The sequence below is a fragment of the Macrotis lagotis genome, chromosome 1, assembly GCF_037893015.1.
Source record: "Macrotis lagotis isolate mMagLag1 chromosome 1, bilby.v1.9.chrom.fasta, whole genome shotgun sequence".
In the NCBI taxonomy this organism is placed as follows: Eukaryota; Metazoa; Chordata; class Mammalia; order Peramelemorphia; family Peramelidae; genus Macrotis; species Macrotis lagotis.
The window spans coordinates 925,368,484-925,389,624 of record NC_133658.1 but is presented as its reverse complement, the minus strand read 5'-3'; the positions used below and the strand labels follow the sequence as shown (position 1 = coordinate 925,389,624).

Here is a 21,141-nt window from a genome sequence, read left to right as displayed (position 1 = left end):
ATGTGTCAACCTTCTTATCAATGTGTACTTCTCTGGAAAGGATACCACCAAAGTAAGTGAATTTATTCCCTATTTGGTCTAATCCATGATTTCACATATGGTTGCTGTGGTGCTGGCTGATGGAGCATCAATGTTTTCTTGGGATTAATTGTTAGGTCAAAATGAGCCCAAGCAGCAGAGAATTGATCCATACTTTGTGACATCTCAGCTTCAGAGACTGCATTGAGGGCACCATCATCTGCAAACAGGAGGTCACGTACCAACACTCCTTCTACTTTGGCCTTGAACTTTTCAAGTTGAAGAATTTTCCATCTGTGTAGTTGTGTGTTCATCTTCAGTGAAGGTGTCTGATAACATGACTGGAAACATTATACTAAAAAAACCTGGGAGCAAGGACACAGCCTCCATTGGTGACTGTGAAATTATGAGAGCATCGTCCACTATCCAGAATCTGGGAAAGCATGGTATCATGGAACTGATGAACAATACCGATGAATTTCTTTGGGCAACCAATTTTGACATAGTTTTCCATAAACCCTCACAACTGATGATATCAAAGGCTTTGGTCAGATCTACAAATGTATACAGACCTCTGTTCTATTCCTGACATTTTTCTTGGAGTTGTCGAGCAGGAAACACCATCTTGACTGTTCCTCGACCCTTTCTGAAGCCATGCTGGCTCTCAGGGAGGTGACCATCTTCCATCAGTCCATCTCTCCAGGATCATGAATCCATCATTAATTAATTCCATTCTCACTGAGTAGTTGAGAAACACCATAAATAGCCTTCAAGGTATCACAAAAGCACTTTGGATTGTTGCTAGTTGCATAAAATGGAATTTCAACTGCCTTTTTGCATCTCTAAGCATTACTTGTATTTTATTTTTGGTGGAATTTAATGTTGCCTCCTTAAAAATGGATGAACTATCTTGCTAGTAAACTCTATAGAGTTCTCATTTTTCATTTAGCACCTTCTGCATTTTTTCCATCATTTTTATCAGACCAGTCTTGATGTTGATGAGCATTCTGACCAGATGAGCAAATGCAGAGCTATATACACCAGATCTCTGAAAGCTGTCCACTCCCTTCACAGAGCTCCTCTTCACTGTGGTTACTCCAGAAACGTGTATACAACTCCTACTTCAGTAACCTGGCCTTCATTTGCCAGCCTCATTTTCACTCAGGGCTGCTATTTGGATATGATACTTGCTGAGGTCTTTTGCAAAAAAGAGCTGTTCGTCTTTCAGGTCTATTGGATCTTGTGTTGCCTATGAGTGTGCACTGATGGTGAGTGGAATCTTCTTTGAAGAAGTTTTTGTACATTTTTTTTGTTTCGACCATATTCTTACCAGCAGATAGTAAGAAAGAGTAAGAGGATATGCTTGTTTTTGAGACTTCACCTGTGGTCCACAAAGGACAAGTCAGAGACAAAGAGTATGTGTGTGGAAAGAAATTTGCCCCCCCCCCCCGCCACTGTTAGCTTCATGCTTTCCTGGGTTCTATGTCAACTGCCATACCCTGATCCACAACATCTCTTCTCATCCTCGTCCCAACTTTTGCTCCTAGCCTAATTATTTTGGCAGCACTAACACCAGGAAGTTATAGCAGGTGCAGCAGCCACAACTGGGTAAGTCGTATCACCAGACAGGCTAAATCAGACTATAGAGGACATTCAGGCTTCAAATCTGTTAGAAGAAGGTCTACTCCATGTGAAGGCTTTGCCTGGTGGAATGAGCAGATTAGAACAATTTGTTCCAACTGCAATGAAGGCATCTGGAGCAGATACTGTGAAACATTTAGAACTCAGTCAGATATCAGAGATGCCAAGGTCATCCACTACATCCAAGGCCATCAACAGTTGTCTTGACTTTGGACTTCAATGATTCAGGGAGAGAGTAAGGCTGATGATTTTGTGCAACTCTGCCTCACTTAAATCCACTTCATAAAGACTTCACCTGTGATGTCACTGTCCTCTTGGAAATTGAGGGACAAACTACGGTCTTGGTATTGGTTTCTCCCTTGCCTCTGGTCCTTGTCATTAGAAATAGGGAGAGGTTGGAGACATGCCATGACATCAGGGAGGTGATGCCATGATAAGCACATGAGTTGGATTTGAGTGAGGGGGAGGGGCTGTGCTCAGTCACACACTTTACTTTCTCCTCTGGAGCCATCTGAGTCCAGTGGTCAGATATGAATCAGGATGACTGGAAATGGCCCTGGATGCAAGGCAATCAAGATTAAGTTACTTGTCCAAGGTCACACATGGGAATACTGTAATACCTTGGCCAAGAAAATCCCCAAATGGAGACACGAAGAGTCTCGTACATGAATGAACAACAAATGCCTTTTTGTATACTTGCACAGTGGAATAGAGTATCTGAGGAGGTACTGAGGGCTCCATTCTTGGAAGTCTTCCAGCAGAGTCTATGAAAGCTTGTCATAGGGGGCTTCCTATTCAGATACATATCCCCTAAGGCCTCTCCCAACTCTGAGATTCTGGATGAGCACAGAGACAAAAAGGCCAGAGCCAGCTCTTAGCATCTTCCTGTTTGTCTGTAACCTTCATTTTTTTCAGGTCTGCACCTGCTAGAGGTCATGAGAAGGTAGAAGAGTCCATGGGAAGGGGACCCACTAGGAGTGAGGGGTACAGAGACTGGAGTGGGAGTGATCAAAGGGGCAGGGGGATCCCAGAGCTTGAGGATCCTGGGACCTACTGCTGAGCCTTCCCAGCACTGGATGCAGTTCCCTGTGGCCCTCACTTTCTGGGAAGGCTTCAACTATGAGAAAGGGTCCACCCAACTCAGGACCAGGTTCCAGCAGGAACCTGAAGAGTCTCAAATCATCTCTCAGCAAGGGAGACAGAGGCAGCAATGACTGAGTCAGAGATAGGAACTAAAACAAGAGATTTTAAAGAGATCAAGAGATTGAGTAAGAGTATGGAATCTGAGAGATACTGAGGTAGAGAAATTCATAGAAATTTGGACAATTAGTCTACAGCATCCCACACCAAGTCTAAGGTACACTCTCTAACAAATACATACAAATTTTAGGGGAAAGGAAATTTGAAATCAGAGAGCTCTGGTAACAGATGGCAAGTGGTATAAGTTACAAGTAGGCGGATGAAAATCTTTTTCTCCCTTTTCAGAGACTACATGAAATTCCCTTTGGAGGCATGTATTCCTACCTGATAACAATTCTGTAGTTTTTCCAGTCTTGTCCGACTATGACCCCCACTTAGGGTTTTCTTGGCCAAGATATCAGAGTAGTTGGCCATTTCCTTCTCTGCTCATTTGACAGATGAAGAAACTGAGACAAAGAGGATGAAGTGACTTGCCCAGGGTCACACAGCTAAGAAGTATCTGAAACCAGATTTGACTTTAGAGAGTCTTCTTGACTTCAGTCTCAGTACATTATCCATTGCACATTCCCTGCTCCTACCTGATAAAGGCCTCTTGTTAACAGATTAATTAGTATTTCAACATAGTGTCTACCCCTTATATATATATATATATATATATATATATATATATATATGTAAGTTGTTTTGGAACCCTTCAAGTGCTCTCTCAAAGTCAGTTTATTGGTATGTAGGGGACGTGACAGTCCCCCAGAAGAGAGTTAGCTCTGGAAAATTGCTGAGGAATCACTCATTTCCAGCTGTGGAGGGACTACAGCCTTTCCCAAAGCATCTTCCTGAGTCTGGAGTTCCCCTACTCTTGGTTAAAACATAGAGTCTTCTCTTGAATGTTTCTAGCTCCTCTCAGTTTAGTCTTGATTTGCCTTCTTGAACTGAGTTTCCTTTGCCCCCTTCTACACACTGACCTGCTTCTTGTTCTCTAAGCACATCCCCCAATCTCCCATCCCTACACCTTTGCACATGCTATTATTGTCTGTCCTTCATTCTGGATGAGGCCCAAGGACATCACAGGATGATGCCTTGACTTGCCTTTGAGTTGGGTTTAAGTGAGGTAGAGTTGTGCAAAGTTGTCAACCTCACTCTCTCTTTCAGAGTCATCAAAGTCCAGTGGCAAGCCAAAAGTCAGGATAGCTGGCAATGACCCAGGATGCAGGGGATGACCTTGGCATCTTCCATGTCTGACTAAGCTCTAAGTACTTGCTTCAGCCTCCTGAACAAAGTCATGGTCACTGAGCAATTGTTCTCATTTGCTTGTCTCATCTTCAAAGGTTTGGGGTAGACACACCATTAACTAGCTCACTGATGGGTTTGAAGTCTGTTGGTTACTCTCAACCCAGTTTAACCTGTCTGCCGAGACAGTTAACCGGGGGGTGACCACTGCACATCCTACAGCTTCTTGGAGCTACAGGTGAAAGTTGGGTGAGAGATGGACCCAAAAAGTAGATGAGCAGCCCTGAAAAGGGCTCAGCAGCCCTCAAATTAGAGGTGCTGGTTCTCTTTGAAAACCCCTTACATCTCAGATTTCAGCACATGTGAAACTGATGCCAGATTTCTCTGTTCTTACCAACAACTCTCAGAATTTAGAGTCTCTCAAGACTCAACTTAAAAGCTACATGCTATGGGGCAGCTTAGGTGGTGCAGTGGATAGAGCACTGAAGTCGGGAGGATGAGTTCAAATGTGGCCTCAGACAATAATTACCTAACTGTGGGCAAGTCACCTGGGCAAGTCACTTAACCCCACTGCTTTGCAAAAACCAAAAATAAATAAAAGCTACATGTTGCCTTTCCTAATCCCACCCTCAAATGACTTGCTATCGATATTTGTATACATAGCTTTTTACATACTGGCCTTTTGATATTTCCCTATACGAGAAAAAACCCAGCCATTCCCATTCCCATCACCATGGTCCATGAGGGCAAGATGATTAGCATAGTATCTGGCCCTTAAAAAATGTCTAATGATTGTTTAAAGGAGACACGTCATCATTTCAGCAGATAGAGATGGGGGGGAGCCAAGCCCATTCACGAGCTGGGGAACAGAGTGAGAAAAATCTGTAAGTGGGAAGGATCAAAGTGAGGACAGTGGCTGAGAGTGTGGCTAGAACATAGAATGTTGGAGGAGCAGTGTGACATAATATGGGAAAGCAGATGGAAGGCAGATTGTGGGAGGGCCTTCAATGGCAGGATAATCCTAGGATTTCACACTTTTCTTTATAAGTGATGAGGACCAACAGGACTCTAGGCTTTGACTAGAGAAGTGACATGATCAAAGGAATGTTAAGGAAACCTAGCCCAGAATCATTGGGGAGGAGCAATCGGGAGACTGGAGGCAGGGAAATCAGTTAGGCAGCTATTACAATAGCTTATTCAGAAAAATGAGGAGGGCCAGAACTTAAGGAGGGACTGTAGGAGTGGACAGCAAGGGCCCCAAGCTGTATCCTGGCAACTGAAACAACAAGCACTGGCAAAGAGCTACATGGAGAGGATGGACAGAGAAATGTCGATAAAAACCCAAGGTTATTGGGAAGATCACCGGAGACACTCTGTCCCCATTCCTCCTCCTCCTCCCTTTCTGTCACTATTTACCTCTATTTTTGTCCCTCCTTCCCTTAATCTCTCCTCCTGCTCTGCATCCCTTCCTTGTTCCCTTCTCATTATCCCTTTCTGTCCCCATCCCTCTTTCTGTTTCTCTGCTTTCCTGGCTTCATCTTTATACTTGTCTGTCTTCTTTCCTCTGTCTCCATCTCTCCACACCATACCTTGAGCTACTATCTCATCTTCTCCAATACTTCTCCATCTCATCACCTCTCCATTTTCGTTATGTATCACTTTACCTCCTCATCTTCCTCTTTTACCGAGCTTTAGCTCTGCATCTTTTCATGACTTGGATTGCCTTTTTCTGTCTCTGATGGTCCCTTTCTCCTTCCCCCATCTCTCTCTCTCTCTCTCTCTCCATTCTCATTTCTCTTCTCTACATCTCTGCTGCTCTCTCAGTATTTCTCCATCCCTTTCTCCATATCTCCATTTCGAGCTCCATCCCTTTGAAGCCTTTGGCTCTCCATGCCCCTTTCATGGGCTCTGGCCAACCCTGGCTCTCTTCATCTCTGTCTACATTAGCTCTCTGTGTTCCTCTCCCATGGTTAACCTGGAGAAGAGAGGACTTGGGGAGAAATGACAGCTATCCTCCAGTATGCGACACCATACCAGCTGGAGGGGGATTAGAGGTGGAAGAGTAAGTGGCAGTTATAGAGAGGCACAATGGGGGAGGGGGATATTAGAGGGAAAGTGTAAGAAGTTCTCTAGCAAGAATTGTCCCGAAGTGGCGTGCATTGCCTTGGGGGCATGGGAGGGTTCTTTAAGCAGGAGAGGGCTAAGGGATCATTTTCTGGGTATGTTGTAGGTGGTGGGCATTTTTATTTTGCCCACTTTTGAGGTCCCTTCTAACTCCGAGTTTCTAGGATCTCTGCCTTTCAGCCTCCGACTCTCCTGCTCTGTTTCCCACCGCTTTCTTTGCATCTGTCTCTGCCTCTTTCTCTTTCCATGCCTGTGTCCTTCAGCTCTCTCTTTTCATCCCCCTTTCTGGGTCTCTCCATCCCCTTCCCTTCATTCCTCTTTGCCTGCTTTCTCTGCATCCTATTTCCCCAGCTCCTCCAACCCTGTCTCCATCTTGGCGCCCTTCTCTCTGCTTTTTCTGGCCTTTCTCCAGGGGCTCTCGACTCCTCTCCCTCTCGCTTCATTCGTCTCTCCTGGCTGCCCTGGCCCTTCATCTCTACGTCCCTATGTCCACCCCTCTCGTTGCACCCCCCATCTCTCTCCACTCTCCTCACTGTCCCATTCCGCCCATCCTTTTCTGGCTCTCTCCATCTGTCCTTCCTACCCCTCTATTCCTGCCTCTGCAGCTCTTTCTCCCTCCACCTCCCCGCCCCCACCCCAACGCTTCCAAGGTGGTCTCCCTCGGCTCCCCCCATCCCCCGCCCCCCCCGAAAGGGTTAACTTTGGGGAAGGGCCCGGGAGTCCCCGGATGGTGATGTCAGCGGGCGAGAGAGAAAGGACGCGGTGGTGGCGGGGGGAGGCGGAGAGGAGGAGGAGGAGGAGGAGGAGGAGGAGGAGGAGGAGGAGGTGGAGGAGGAGGAGGAGGAGGAGGAGGAGGAGGAGGAGAGAGGGCGCAGGGGGGGGAGGGGGGGGGCCGTCGCCTGCAGCATCAGTCGCCCGGCACCTCAGACCCCCCCAGGCGGGGGAGGCCCAAGGGGGGGGGCGGGCGGGGACGGGCTGGGGAGGGGGGGGGCCCCATGGCCCCTCCTGGGGCCTGATCCCCCCGGGACAGCCCCCCCTCCCCCGGCTCCGCGGGCCCGGCCCCCTGGGGAGCCCCGGGGCGCAGGCGGGGGGTCGGGGGGCCCCGCCCGCCGCCGCCACCGGCCCCCGCCGCAGGGACAGGGACGGGGCATCAGGCCGGTCCCGAGGGGGAGGCGGCGGCGGGCGGGGGGCCGGGAGCAAGGCCGCCGCAGGGATGTCGGGGCCCAAGGAGACCGGCGGAGGCGGGGGGCCATCCTACCACCTCCCGCACCCTCACCCCCCGCAGCACGCCCAGTATGTGGGGCCCTACCGGCTGGAGAAGACGCTGGGCAAGGGACAGACAGGTGAGCGGGCCGGAGGCCGGCCTCCCCTGGGGCTGGACAGGGGTGGGGTGCTGACGGCCCCAGCAGCCCCGGCTCCCCAAATGAGCCAGAGGCTGGGGCCCGATCTGCTGCCCGCTAGGGCTGGCCATCGGCCTAGGCCCCCCCCGGCCCAGGGTGGGGCAGGGGCTGGGGGAGGACTGGGGGGGACCAACCGCCTGGGCTCCCCGAAGGTCACTGACGCAAGGCTGGGGCCCGGAGTCTGAAGGGGGGGGGGTGGGCAGCCCCTTCCATGTCTCCGCTGCCTGCTCCGGAGCCAGACCTGAAGGAGGGGACCCACCCAGAGCATCTGTTTGCCCCTTCCCCCCTCCCCAAAGATTCCCACGTCTGCTGTAGCCCCAGTCTAGGTTCCTGGCCCCTGGCCCCCCTCCACAACCATCCATGGGACTCCTTCCTGCACCTGCTTAGACCTTAGGGCGGAGGTTGGAGGGAAAGATGAGGGAACAGGGGATTGACTGGCCTGGGGAAGAGGGGAGCTGCCCACACAGGGCATCTTCAGAGAGGTGGGTCAGGGAGACCCAGGGGCAGAGCGCCAGAGGGGCAGAGGTAAAGGGGGCAGGGAAAGAGAGGGGTGGGGAGGCATGGGGCAGGCAGAGGAAGGGATGGGGAGGGATGGGAGCCGGATAGAGCCCATTTGGCTGGAGCTGGTTGAGAGAGAGAGAGAGAGGAAATTAATCTGGAGGGCTGAGGGATGGGGCAGAGATGGCTGGCAGGAGCTGGGCAAGGAAGAGGTGGTCCAGAAAGAAAAGGGGTTAGAGAGACATGAGTCTGGTAGAGAAGTGCCAAAGGACAGATGGGTTTGCTTAGAGACAGTCAGGCCATGGGTTGGTCAGGAAGAGACAGAACAGGGAAAGAGGCAGGAGAAGACAAGAGGGGGCAGGGATAGGATAGAACAGACAGGTCAGAGAGCATGGGAGGCAGGATAGCCAAGGGAGAGAACTTGTCAAGGTGCTTGCTGATTCTCCAACATGGCTTAGCCTGGGGGGGCTTGGAGTTCCCCCGCGACTCTCAGAATCTGGTGCTGTGGCTCATAGTGTCTGGTGGGCCTTCTAACTTGTACTATCCAAAAGAGCCCCCCTAGGACATCCCTGATAAGTGATTCTCCGATCTTTGCTTGAGGATATATGTGTATGTTGTATGTGTGGGTGTGGGTATGTAGGAGAAAGGAAGACCCGCTGCCTCAGGTGCCCCATCCCCCAGATGACATGGGTCAAAGGGGACAGTGCAACCTTGACTTGAATGGACAGAGGCAGAACGTATCCAGGATGGGGGGAGGGGGATGGTCCCTCTTTCCCCTCCCTGGGCCAGACCACACCCTGAGCATTGAGTTTAGAGCTGAGAGCCCCATTTTTGGAAGGACAGAGAGAAACTGGAGGGCATCTGGAGGAGGGCAGCCAGCATGGCAAAATGCTGGTATTGATCAGATGAGGGAACTTAGGTGTCCAGCCTGAACAAGAGAAGATGGAAGGGAAGATCTTCGTTAGCCTTGCCAGATCATAGAAGCCCCTATTTAGAGCCAGAAAGAATTGTAGACAACAATCATAGTCTTCAAGCCTTTGAAGGCAGGCAGGCAATCAACATTTCTTAAGCACCTACTGTTTATCAGTACTGTACTAGGAGGGATTGCCCTCACCCTGCCCAGATGCAACTAGAATAACCTACCTGAAGTTAGGCAAAGAAGCAAATATAGTCTTGATGTTGCTAGTGGTCCCACAATGCTCACAGAGTGCAGGGTCTCAAGTTAGCAAGCCCAGACTCAGACATTTACTGGTTGTATGACCTTGAACAAGTGTCTGCCTGCCTCAGTTTACCCAACTGGAAGAAGGTTTTAATAGCAGTATCCACCTCCCTAAGTTTGCTTTGAGGATCAAAAGAGATCATCTTTCTAAAATGCTTTGTAAATTCTGCGATGATGATGATGATGATGATGATTGATGTCATGGGAGAAAAAGTCTAACAACCTGGTTATGCCAAAATGGAATAGGATGTCTTGGGAGATTGTGGGGTCCCTGACCCCCTTCTCTTGGAAGTCTTCAACCACTCCTGAGGGATTCTGAAGAAAAAAAATAGTCATTGTTCTACTTTGTTTCTTCACCATCTTCATTTCCCCAATATATCTCTCTTCCCCTCACCTCCCTATGGAGTCATCCCTTGTAAGCAAGAAAACAAAATCAAGGAAACTCAGCAAAGTGAACTGGCAGAGAGGAGATCTATTTTGGGTGTGAACTGGTCTAGACAGTCTCTGAGATACCTTTTGGTTGGGGGATTCCTTGGGGTCAGGGATAAATATATCACAGGAGTGGTGGGCTAGGGAAGGGGAAGTGTAGGGGACAGGACCTAGCCAGGGTGGTAAGGTTGGGTGAATGAATCCCCTGCTCTTCGCTTCTCTCACTGGGTCTCATCCTTCCCACAGGTCTGGTCAAATTGGGCGTCCATTGCATCACTGGCCAGAAAGTGGCCATCAAAATCGTCAACCGGGAGAAACTGTCCGAATCGGTGCTGATGAAGGTGAGAGGGCCAGGGGCTGGGCTGGGGTGAATTCTGGGACTGGGGAACCTGGGATGACCTCCAAACTCCCACTTGTGCTCCCCAAAGGTGGAACGGGAGATTGCCATCCTCAAACTCATCGAGCATCCTCATGTCCTCAAACTCCACGACGTCTACGAGAACAAGAAATATTTGTAGGTATTTATAGACAGTCCCTGACCCTCCTCTCCCTTCCCCTCCTAGTCCCTGGTCCCATCCCACCACAGCTTTTGAAGGCTGAGGCAACTTAGGTGTCCCATTGAATGGGACCCAGTCCATGGGACACTCCCTCCTCCCCAGGGCCCTGAGGCTGCTCCTGGACCATCAAGTCCAGGTGATCTTCAAGATGAGGCCCACAGAGGCTGGGACTGACCCCTGAAGGTCTGCACTCCCTTCCTTGAGGGCCAGATGTTCAGGCCCCAGAGAATGGGCCTTTGTCCTGAGTCCTGAGGGTGACCCAGGGAGCAGCTGAACAGCAGGGGGAGGGGAACCTGACCCCCAAGATGAAGTGGAAAGTCAGACGCCCACAGAATTGGAAAGTTCCTTAAAAAGCATGATGTTCACTCCCCTTTTCCCCCTTTTACAGCTGAGGAAACTGAGGCACAGAGAGGGGAAAAGGCCTTGCTTCAAAGTTACCCTCCAGTTTACCTCCTCCTGGAGCAGCTGCTCCAACTCCCAGAAGCCCCTAGGATGGGAATTACAATTTTCCATCCAGGTCTCACCTTCCTCTCCAACACACACACACACACACACACACACACACACACACACACACACACACACACACACACTCTATTTCTAGACCTAAGGAATGGAAACAAATGTACACAGACAGTACAGTTATCACAGGGATTAGAGATGCTCGAGATGCACCCCACCAAGGCTACCACCTTTATATCCCAGAGAAATAAAATCCATATACCCAGGGCTTCAAGGATTGATGGGAGCCTCAGACGAATCAGGATCTTTTTTTTTTTTTGCAAAAGGGGTAGCTAGGTGGTGCAGTGGATAGAGTGCCAGCCTCAGGAGGTCCTGAGTTCAAATCTGGTCTCAGATTACCTAGCTATGTGACCTTGGGCAAGTCACTTAACCTCATTGCTTTGCAAAAGACCCCCTAAAACAAAACAAAAAAAAACAAAAAAAAAGGGCTCATGGGAGATGGGAACATCTATATACATTCCCCAGGGTTTGAAAGTGATTGGAACCTTTGTGCCTCAGAAGTAGGGAATTCAGTTTTCAGTGGGTGAGGGAGAGGGAGATGAGGAATGAGGCCAATATTCCAACCTCCCCTTCACACTAACAGTGGGAGCACCCCCTCCCTCCCCCTGCTCTTCCCCCTCCCTCCCCCTGCTCTTCCCAGGTACTTGGTTCTGGAACACGTGTCAGGGGGTGAGCTCTTTGACTATCTAGTGAAGAAGGGGCGACTCACCCCTAAAGAAGCCCGAAAATTCTTCCGCCAAATAGTGTCTGCCCTGGACTTCTGCCACAGCTACTCCATCTGGTGAGGGGACTGGGGTCCAGATGCCTTTGGCAGCTCAGATACTTGGGTGCCCAAGAAATTGGGGAGGGGGTACAGCACCCAGAGCAAAGTCCTTACATTCTCCTTTCCTGGCCTCAGTCATAGGGACCTGAAGCCGGAGAACCTGCTTCTGGATGAGGAGAACAACATTCGGATCGCAGACTTTGGCATGGCCTCCTTGCAGGTGGGAGACAGCCTCTTGGAGACAAGTTGTGGGTGAGTGTGAACCAGGGGGCACCCTGCCTCAGTCCCAAGGGTGGGAGGAAGGGAAGGCCTAGGGCTGGTGAGAGCCTCATGCTCTCTCCCCCTCAGGTCTCCCCATTACGCATGTCCAGAAGTTATCAAGGTGAGTGTTTGGGAGGCATTGGGGATCCAGGGAGGGAGGAGGGTCAGGGAGGAGGGAGAAGGGTTCAGGAATGAAGGAAAAACCTGTGTCCTTCCCAGGGGGAGAAGTATGATGGGCGACGAGCCGACATGTGGAGCTGTGGGGTTATCCTCTTTGCACTTCTAGTGGTAAGAACTGGCTGAGAAAGGGTAGGGACAAGAGGAGTCAGAGTTCTCCTGGTTCTGACTTTAGGGGGGGACCTTGGAAAAGTCCGGCCCAACCTGGGCTCTGTTTCCTCCTCAAACCGGTTGGGGATAGATTTCTGCAGGATCATCGACCAAGCTTTAAAAATATCTATTTTGATAACTGTATGTCAATATAATTGGTATTCTTTGTAATCCTATATTTTATTTTATTCATATAAAAGCATCATTCTGAGACAGGGCCATAGGCTGCGCCAAATTGCCAAAGGGAGAATAGGAAGAGAATTGGCATCTACTATGTGTCAGTCACTTGTTAAGGATTTTGCAAGTATTTTCTCATATGTCTGTGATACAAAAAAGGCCACCAGGTGGGGCTTGGATTCTGGAAATTTTGGATTCAAATTTTGCCTTGGACATTTGCCAGCTGTGTGGCTCTGGGCATGTCACTTAACCACCACCCACCTCAGTTTCCTTATTTGTCAAATGGGGGTAATGATAGTACCTACTTCCCAGAGTGGTTGTGAGAATCAAAATGAGATAATTTCTGTAACATACTTTGCAGACTTTTAAGTCTTAGATATTTGTGGTGTTATTCTTTTGGGGGGGGGGCGTTTCTAAGGCAATGGGGTTAAGTGACTTGCCCAAGGTCACACAGCTAGATTAAGTGTCTGAGGTTGGATGTGAACTCAGGTCCTCCTGACTCCAGGGCTGGTGTTCTGTCCACTGCACCACCCAGCCGCCCCGACGTTCTATTATTCTTAAGACTGGTCTAGGGGACTCTACTAGATCTTCCACTTCGAAATTCTAAGATCTGGTTCAGGTCACTCTTTTACCATGACACCTTGGTCAAGTCCCTTTCCATCGATGAATCTCAATAAAACAAAATATTATTCAGCCCTTACTGCTGTTCTAGGGTCTAAGAACAGGAGACAAAAATTGGAGGGTCCGGGTGCAGATGTGTGTGTATATGTGTAATTATATATAATAAATAGAAAATAGATAGTTGTAATTTCCTACCAGAGAGTAGAAGCTCTCTGAAGGGTAGGGACTGTTTCATTTTTGTAGGTATGGCCCTAGCATCATGAGTTGCCACGGCAGTTACTTGAAATGTGTTTGTCGTATTACTTGGAGGTGGGGAAGAAATCACCAAGTAGCAGATAGGTAGCTTAGCTAATCTGAAGAGGGGGTGAATACCAGTGAGTGGGGAGATTACATTTTAGGAAACCCCCCCAAAAAATCGTAAGAAAAAACTCAAAGATCCTGGGAGCATAAAATTGGAGTTGGAAGACCTTCAGGGGCCATTTAGTCCAACTCCTCCCCCCAATTTACAGATAAGGAAACTGAGGTTTATAGAAGTGACCCGTCCAAGTTCACATAGACTATAAGTGGCGGAGACAGAACTGAAGCATAGTTCAGTCAAGATAAGGTTTCCTAAAGGCAGAGACAAGGACAGGGGACATTTCTGGCATGGGTTTGTTTAAATACGCGGAGGTGGATGGCATGCCCGATCAAGGACTGATAGTCCTATTTGACTGGGACACAGAATGCATGGACATGATAATATGAAAGAAGACTCAAAATGAAATTTTGTGCTAGATGATAGAGAGCCTTGAATGTTGGGGTGAAGTGTTTGAATGTTGTCTCCGGAGAATAAAGGTTAACTGATGGCTTCTGGTCAGTGGAATGAGATGGTCAGCTGTGGAGCCCAGAGGAGATTCGTTTGGCAGTCACATGGTAGCTAGATTGGAGAGGAGAGGCACTGGAGGGAGGCAGGGAGGCCAATGAAAAGGCTTGCAGTAGTCAGGGGCAAGGCAATGAAAGCTTGAACCAGGAGAGTTGGCTGCATACATGAAGATGACACAGCTATGGAAAGAAAGAGAGGGAAGCTGAAGGGGACGAATTTAAGACAGTTGTTAAGGTGGTCCACTTTGGGTATGCTGAGGTTGAGAAGCTTGTGAAACATCCAAGTGGAAATGTCCTGCAGGCTGGTGGAGAACTGGGGCTTGAGCTCAGGAGAGTGACCGGGCCAGGACATCTAGGTATGGGAATCATCTGCATCGAGATAAGAACTGAAACCATGGAGCTGAAGAGGGTGGGGACACATGGGTGCCAGGCTGGTGCCCTGTCAGTTTCTTCATGAAGGGTTGACTTGGTCGATGATCTCGGTTGGTGATCTTGGTCGATGATCTCGGTTGGTGATCTTGGTCGATGATCTCGGTTGGTGATCTTGATTGGTGAGCTCGGTGGTGATCTCTGGGCTCAGCCCCACCCCCGACCCTATGACTTTGCTCACTGATTGCTAGCTACCGCGTGCGGGGTTCAGGTCCCCCCTCCCCAGGATGAGGTCTGCCCGCGTGACTCGAAGGCCCGGGAGGGTGGCCACCGGGAGCCCCCTGCGACTGGGGGCCCCGTCCCCCTCCCCGACGCGGCTCTGCTCCCCGCCAGGGGGCGCTGCCCTTCGACGACGACAACCTGCGGCAGCTGCTGGAGAAGGTGAAGCGCGGCGTGTTCCACATGCCCCACTTCATCCCCCCGGACTGCCAGAGCCTGCTGCGGGGCATGATCGAGGTGGAGCCCGAGAAGAGGCTCAGCGTGAGTCCGCGGCCCCCACCACCGCGGGGGGAGGGGTCGTAGTGGGAGGAGCCCCTTGTCCCCCCCCTCACCGGCTTCCCTTCCTCCCCGCAGCTGGAGCAGATTCAGAAACACCCCTGGTACCTGTGAGTCTGGGCTGGGAGAGGGCAGGACTGGGGGGGGGCGGGGGGGGCGCGGGGGGAGGACTCCTGACCCCCCCATCCCCCCCCAGGGGCGGCAAGCCGGAGCCCGAGCCCCGCCTGGAGCCGGCCCCGGGGCGCCGCGTGGCCATGCGCAGCCTGCCGTCGGGCGGGGAGCTGGACCCCGACGTCCTGGAGAGCATGGCCTCCCTGGGCTGCTTCCGCGACCTGGAGCGGCTGCACCGGGAGCTGCGCAGCGAGGAGTGAGCGCAGGCCCGCCCCGGGCCGCCCCGCCCCAGCCCCGAGCCCCTGAGGGGTGTCGAGGACCCGCGGGCGGGCGGGCGGGCGGAGCCGGGAGGGCGGCAGACCCAGCCAGCCCCGGGGGGCCTGGCGGGCAGGGGCGGGGGGGGGCGGGCCGGCTGGAGCCCCCTCCCCGCTGGTAACCCTCAGCCCCTCTGCCCGGCCTCAGGGAGAACCAGGAGAAGATGATCTACTACCTGCTTCTGGACCGCAAGGAGAGATACCCAAGCTGTGAGGACGAGGACCTGCCGCCCAGGAACGATGCGGGTGAGGGAGCGGCGCGGGGCGGGGGCGGGCCTCGGGGTCCCCGCCCAGCGCCCGGGGAGGCCGGCGGGCGCCAGGGTCCATCAGCAGCTGGGCTGCTCCCTCTGCCTCCCCTGCAGACCCTCCGAGAAAGCGGGTGGACTCCCCCATGCTGAGCCGCCACGGGAAGAGGCGGCCCGAACGCAAGTCTATGGAAGTCCTGAGCATCACCGATGCGGGCGGTGGCGGCGGGGGCTCCCCTGTGCCCACACGCAGAGCCCTGGAGATGGCCCAGCACAGCCAGAGGTGGGGCACGCTCCCCGCCCCCAGCCCCCGCCCCCACTCCCGGGCCTTAGCCCGGCCCCTCCTGGGCTCCCTGCGGTCAGCCCGGGCTAGGCCGGGAAGACCGGCCTGGGCGCTGGCTCATGGCCCTTGCTCTCTAAGCACCCTTCCCCAGTTTCCTTCCCTGACCCCCTTGCTCCTGCTCTTTCCCCGTTCCTCCCTGAAATACAGATCCCGAAGCGTCAGCGGTGCCTCCACCGGACTCTCTTCCAGTCCACTGAGCAGCCCCAGGGTGAGGCCGGGAGACCCTCACGGGGTGGGGAGTGCACCGCTCTGGACAAGGCCCTTTTTGTTTTCACTGGGCTGGTACTCCGGGCCTCGTGGGACCTGGGGCTCACAGGGGGCAGGGGAGGGAAGGTCAACCATGGGACCAGAAGTCCCAGAATCCTTGTGGCCCGGAATCCGGGCCCTGGGGACTCAGGGCCGCAGGCTGCTCATCGGGTGGTGGTTGCTTGCTGTCCCTGGCACCCAGACCCCAGTAAGAGCATGGTGACTGCCTGCCTGCCCGCCTCCCTCTAGCCAGTCTTGTGTCTCCCTTCCTGGCAGAGTCCAGTCTTCTCCTTCTCTCCAGAGCCTGGGGCCAGTCCTGGGGAAGAGGCCCGGGCCGGAAGCTGCACCTCACCAACGTCCAAGACCCAGACGCTGCCATCTCGGGGTCCCCGGGGAGGGGGTACAGGGGAGCAGCCGCCACCCCCTAGCGCTCGCTCCACACCCCTGCCTGGATCCCCTCGCACATCTCCAGGAGCTGCGACACCCCCTCCCTGTTCTCCACGGGCCAGCCCCACTGGCACACCGGGGGCCACCCCACCTCCTAGTCCTGGGGCTGGTGGGGGTGTGGGGGGTGCTGCTTGGAGGAGTCGCCTCAACTCCATCCGTAACAGCTTCCTTGGCTCCCCCCGATTCCACCGGCGCAAGATGCAGGGTGAGTAGCCTGGGGCCCCCCAGGGTGGGTAGGGGCCTCGACACATTGAATGCACTGAGGTGGAGTCAGATGGGAGTCAGGAGAACATGGTCCCCAGGACACAGGACCTTGGACTGAGCTGTACCCCTCTCTCTCCCTCTTTTTTCTTTGTCTCTCTTCTTCTCTTCCTCTCCCTTCCTCTCCCTTTCTCTCTTCTGTCTCTGTGTCTCTGTCTGTGTCTGTCTGTCTGTCTGTCTGTCTGTCTGTCTCTCTCTCTCTCTCTCTCTCTCTCTCTGTCTCTGTCCCCCCCCCCCTTCTCTCCATAGTTCCCACAGCAGAGGAGATGTCCAGCTTGACACCAGAGTCATCCCCAGAGTGAGTCATGCTCTGATGTGGGAAGGAAGGTGGGGCATCGCACTCTGGGCCCCCCAAGACTCTGACCTGGCTTTGACCTTGTTCTTAAGGGGAGGGGGGATGGGTCTCAGCTTCTCCTGCTACAAGATAAGATCCTGTGATTGTTGTGTGATGTGAAGCAAGACTCCTTCCAGCTTGGGGCCTCAGTTTCCCCTCTGTAAAGGGGGGGGGCTTGGGAATCTCTGAAATTCTTTCTGGCTCCTACCCTGTAGGATGAGCTAAGGCTCCTCCCCTCTGGCCCACCACACCAAAGCAGTGATTACCTAATCTCCTAACCAGTCAGAGATGGCCGGCTCTGTCCCAGAATGGCCCCACTCCCCACCCTGGGCCTCACTTTCTTCTCTTCAGGGTGGGGACTGTACTCCTTCAACACCCCCCAGACCCCCCCCTTTTCCTCTTGCCGAATGAAGCCCCATGAGCTCCCCCTTGCTGCTCTGAAGCCCGTGATGCTGTGCCCTGGTTGGCCCCGTGGGCCTGTGGCCTCACTTTTCCCCATCCGCGGAATGGGCTGAGCGCCTCTCCCTCCCACCCTAGGCTGGCCAAACGGTCCTGGTTCGGAAACTTCATCTCCCTGGACAAAGATGAGCAGATCTTCCTGGTGCTGAAGAACAAAGCGCTCAGCAGTATCAAGGCCGACATTGTCCACGCCTTCCTGTCGGTGTGTGCTCCTGGGCTTGGGGCGCCCAGCTCCTCTCTCCCTTAGGCCCATTCCCATCTAGCTAGATCGCTGGGGCTCAGGGCTGGAAGTTGCCCCGGAAGCTGGTAGGCCAGCTGCCCCCTTCTACGGATGAGGAAACTGAGGAACGAGAAGATGGTCCCCTCCTTAGACCCCCAAAAAGCTGAGGCCCCCAGACTGCCCTCCACCTCACAACATACCCTTGGGTCATAAATGCCTTCCTACTTCCCACACACCTAAGGAAATTTATTTTTAAATTTTTATTTAAGGCAATGGGGTTAAGTGACTTGCCCAAGGTCACACAATTAGGTAATCATTAAGTGTCTGAGGCTGGATTTGAACTCAGGTCCTCCTGACTCCAGGGCCAGTGTCCATCCACTGCGCCATCTAGCTGCCCCCGAAGGAGAGATCCTACCCCTTAGGAAAGCTCCCTCATCCCATATTCTGGGCCAGGGGGTGGGTGGGGGAGTATTGGCAGGGGGAACTATAACTCCCATTCTACACCAGGGCCACCTGCCTTCTCACTAGCTGAGTCTCTGGCCCAAACGCCTGATGGGAGTTGTAGGATTTAAGCCAGAAATTACGCTACTTCCAAAAACTCTACTATGGGAGGAAGGAATGGGGAGGGCTGTGGAGTGGAGGACAAGGGTAAGGTCCCTGTAGGACCGCCAGGTGGCGCCACAGTGCAGCGTCCATCCTGGGGTCCGAAGACTCCCCCGTCTTGAGTTCAAATCTGGCCTCGGCCACTCACTGGGTGACCCTGGACAAGTCACTTCACCCTGTTGGTCTCAGTTTCTTCACCTGTAAAGTGAGCTGGAGAAGCACATGAAGTACCCCTCCTTTCCAAAATGGGGTCTTGGAGAGTGGGTCACTACTGAACAGCCACAAGAGGGTGGTCACTGGTCTTCCCCAGGGAGAGCTAGGCCATTTGGTGGTGGGGGCTGTTGGGAAGCCTGGGCTGGGGCTATAGGATGCTGGGCGCCTTCACCCCAGGGCTTCCTGCTAATTCCTAGACTGCCTTGGGATTCTTGGTCCCTCCCAGGGGGGTGGAATGACTGTGGACCCAGACTCCAGGGGGACCCCCAAATGCTCCAGCTCATTGGCCAGTCCTGCAGCTCTGTATCTGCTTCGGGAGGGTTTGTGGTCTGCTGAGCCAGAAATGGCCACGGGGCTGTGGGGGGGTGATGGGAACTCAGGGAGTGGGAGGCCCTAATTCAGTGGCCTACAAGGTCTGGATGGTGTCTAGGGTCCAAGGGGGTAAGTGCCACAGCCTCTAGTGTGTCCTGCCCACTGGCCTTAGCACTAGCGCCATAGTCTGCTGGGTTCTAGGGCCACTGGGGCCCATCCTCTCCAATGATGGGGTGGTTCATAAATGTTCCCTCCCTCCCTCCCAATTCAGATCCCCAGCCTGAGCCACAGTGTGCTGTCCCAGACCAGCTTCCGGGCCGAATATAAGACCAGCGGCGGCCCCTCTGTCTTCCAAAAACCTGTCCGCTTCCAGGTTGACATCAGCTCATCTGAAGGCCCCGAGCCCCCTCCCAGGCGGCGGGAACGGGACGGCAGTGGGGTCTACTCAGTCACCTTTACACTCATTGCTGGTGGGTACCTTGACCCGCTGGGCCCTTGGTGGCACAGAGAGGCTCATCCTTCTAAGCCTCTGGGCTTGTGGCATACCCGGGGGTGACAGAGGGCTGCCCAGTGCCCTGACCCAAGCAGACTAGTGGGAGGAGGCCACACTTCCCTTTTGGCTCTTGCCTGGCTCACGTCGAAGGCCTCTGCCGCCCCTTGTAGGTCCCAGCCGTCGGTTCAAACGTGTGGTGGAGACGATCCAGGCCCAGCTTCTGAGTACCCACGACCAGCCGTCGGTACAAGCCCTGGCAGGTGAGGGAGCCCAGGCCGAGGCTCTGGAGGAAGTGGGGGAGAGCATGGTGGCAGTGCTGCCTTGGCCAACAGGGCTTGCCCCTTGGTGTGGAGGGGATTGGGGGCATGAACAGGCTTTGGTCCTATTGAGGTGGGCTAGAGGAAGTAGGGCCCTGCCATATTCTGGCGCTGGTAGGCAGTTTGACTTCCAAAGGGCAGAACATTCTAGAGCACACCCTTCCCTACCATATGGCACCCAAGGTCTGGGATGTGGGAGAGTGGCGGAAGGCAGTGGAGCCCCCCTTCCCAGATTCATCAGGACCTGTTGCCTCCAAGGGGCTAGGGTCCCAGGGAAGTCTCCCTAGAGATGCTGGCTAGGTCTTAGGCTTCCATAGCAACCAAGGGCTTAGGGGGTGTCCCCAGAGGCCTGCCCAGCTGTCTTAGCTACCAGGGCAGCCCCTCTTGGGAGGACCAGAACTCCCTAGAAACTGTCGCTAGGCGATGACAGTGCCTTAGCAACCGTAACAGAAGTGGGTAATGCCTCTATGGGCCGGTGTTGGGGGGGAACCTCCCTAGAGACTGTTGCTAGGCAATACCAGCCGCTTAGCAACCCCCATTCTAAGGTGAGGCGGCCCCTTTTGGGAGCACCTCACCCTCAGCCAGGGTTCAGCCTCAGCCTCCCTGCTGTGATTCCAAGGATGCTTGGGCCTGGGGGGGGGGGGGGGGGCAGCATCCTGATGCACCAAGGTGAAACAAGGAACAGGCCCTGCCCTCAGGGAGCTCATAATCTCACTCTGGGTCTCCGGGGAGCAGGACTCCCAGGAAAAGTGTGGTCTGCCATCCCGGTCACCCCAGAGCTCTTCTTAGCAGCTACCTAGTGGGGTCAAAGGTTGACCTAGAGGGGACCCCCTTTACTGTGGGAGGGTCCACTCACCGTCTCCTTCTCTCTTCCCATCAATATGCCGGCAGATGAGAAGAACGGGACCCAGCCAAGGTCCCCTGCCAGCACCCCTCCCCGGGGGCTGCAGGCCCCACCAGGCCGGTCCGAGCCCCCCGAGCTGGGCGGCTCCCCTCGGCGTGGGCCACCCCCCAAGGACAGGAAGCTGCTGGCGGCCAGTGGGAGTCCCCAGCCCTGATCTCCATCCCCCTTTCCCTCCTACATCCTGGTCCCCAGTCCCCGGTCCCCAGTCCCTCCCCTCGGGGGTCACTCTGGCCACAGATTACCCCATCGTCCCCACCTTCCCATCAACCAACCCCCACAACTGTGAAGCTGTAAATACGGCCAGGGCATGGGGTGGGGGGCCCGGGGGTCCAGTGACCCTCAAAGGGAAGGGGTGACTGGACTGGGCGGGGTGGGGTGGGGTGGGGAGCCATTTCTATTTTATTTATGATTAATTTATTTATTTATCTATGGGGAGGGGGAGGGGAGGGGATGTGGGTGGATTAGCCAATGGGACGGGGGCAGGGGGGCCCTCGTCTCTATTTCCCCAGCCCCCCCCTCTCCTTGTCTCTCCTCTTCTGTCCCCCCCCCC

The 21,141-nt window shown here is 53.7% G+C and overlaps 1 protein-coding gene across 4 annotated transcripts; it reads left to right on the top strand.

The window, feature by feature from the left end:
• Nucleotides 1-5,071: 5,071 nt before the first annotated feature.
• On the top strand, nucleotides 5,072-20,940 carry BRSK1 (BR serine/threonine kinase 1). 4 transcript variants are annotated; one of them, XM_074220043.1, is made up of 21 exons: nucleotides 5,072-5,432; nucleotides 6,034-6,148; nucleotides 7,496-7,553; nucleotides 10,003-10,097; nucleotides 10,185-10,270; nucleotides 11,476-11,616; nucleotides 11,734-11,850; nucleotides 11,947-11,980; nucleotides 12,079-12,147; nucleotides 14,608-14,754; nucleotides 14,848-14,879; nucleotides 14,966-15,136; nucleotides 15,343-15,440; nucleotides 15,557-15,722; nucleotides 15,930-15,990; nucleotides 16,305-16,680; nucleotides 16,986-17,034; nucleotides 17,608-17,731; nucleotides 19,149-19,347; nucleotides 19,541-19,630; nucleotides 20,579-20,940. In XM_074220043.1, the coding sequence occupies exons 2-21, from the start codon at nucleotides 6,107-6,109 to the stop codon at nucleotides 20,743-20,745; spliced, it is 2,322 nt and encodes a 773-aa protein (XP_074076144.1). In that variant the 5' UTR covers nucleotides 5,072-5,432; nucleotides 6,034-6,106; the 3' UTR covers nucleotides 20,746-20,940. The 4 variants fall into 4 exon arrangements, with proteins under 4 accessions (XP_074076144.1, XP_074076143.1, XP_074076142.1 ...); XM_074220042.1 differs by lacking the exon at nucleotides 5,072-5,432 and having other exon boundaries at nucleotides 5,440-6,148; XM_074220041.1 differs by lacking the exons at nucleotides 5,072-5,432; nucleotides 6,034-6,148 and having other exon boundaries at nucleotides 7,176-7,553.
• Nucleotides 20,941-21,141: the final 201 nt, after the last annotated feature.

Bases quoted from the DNA above. Each gene is read 5' to 3' on its own strand.
- BRSK1 (XM_074220041.1), top strand. From the start codon at position 7,424: ATGTCGGGGCCCAAGGAGACCGGCGGAGGCGGGGGGCCATCCTACCAC. The intron at 12,148-14,607 runs GTAAGAACTGGC...GCTCCCCGCCAG, and splicing joins TCCTCTTTGCACTTCTAGTG to GGGGCGCTGCCCTTCGACGA. The intron at 19,348-19,540 runs GTGGGTACCTTG...CGCCCCTTGTAG, and splicing joins CACCTTTACACTCATTGCTG to GTCCCAGCCGTCGGTTCAAA.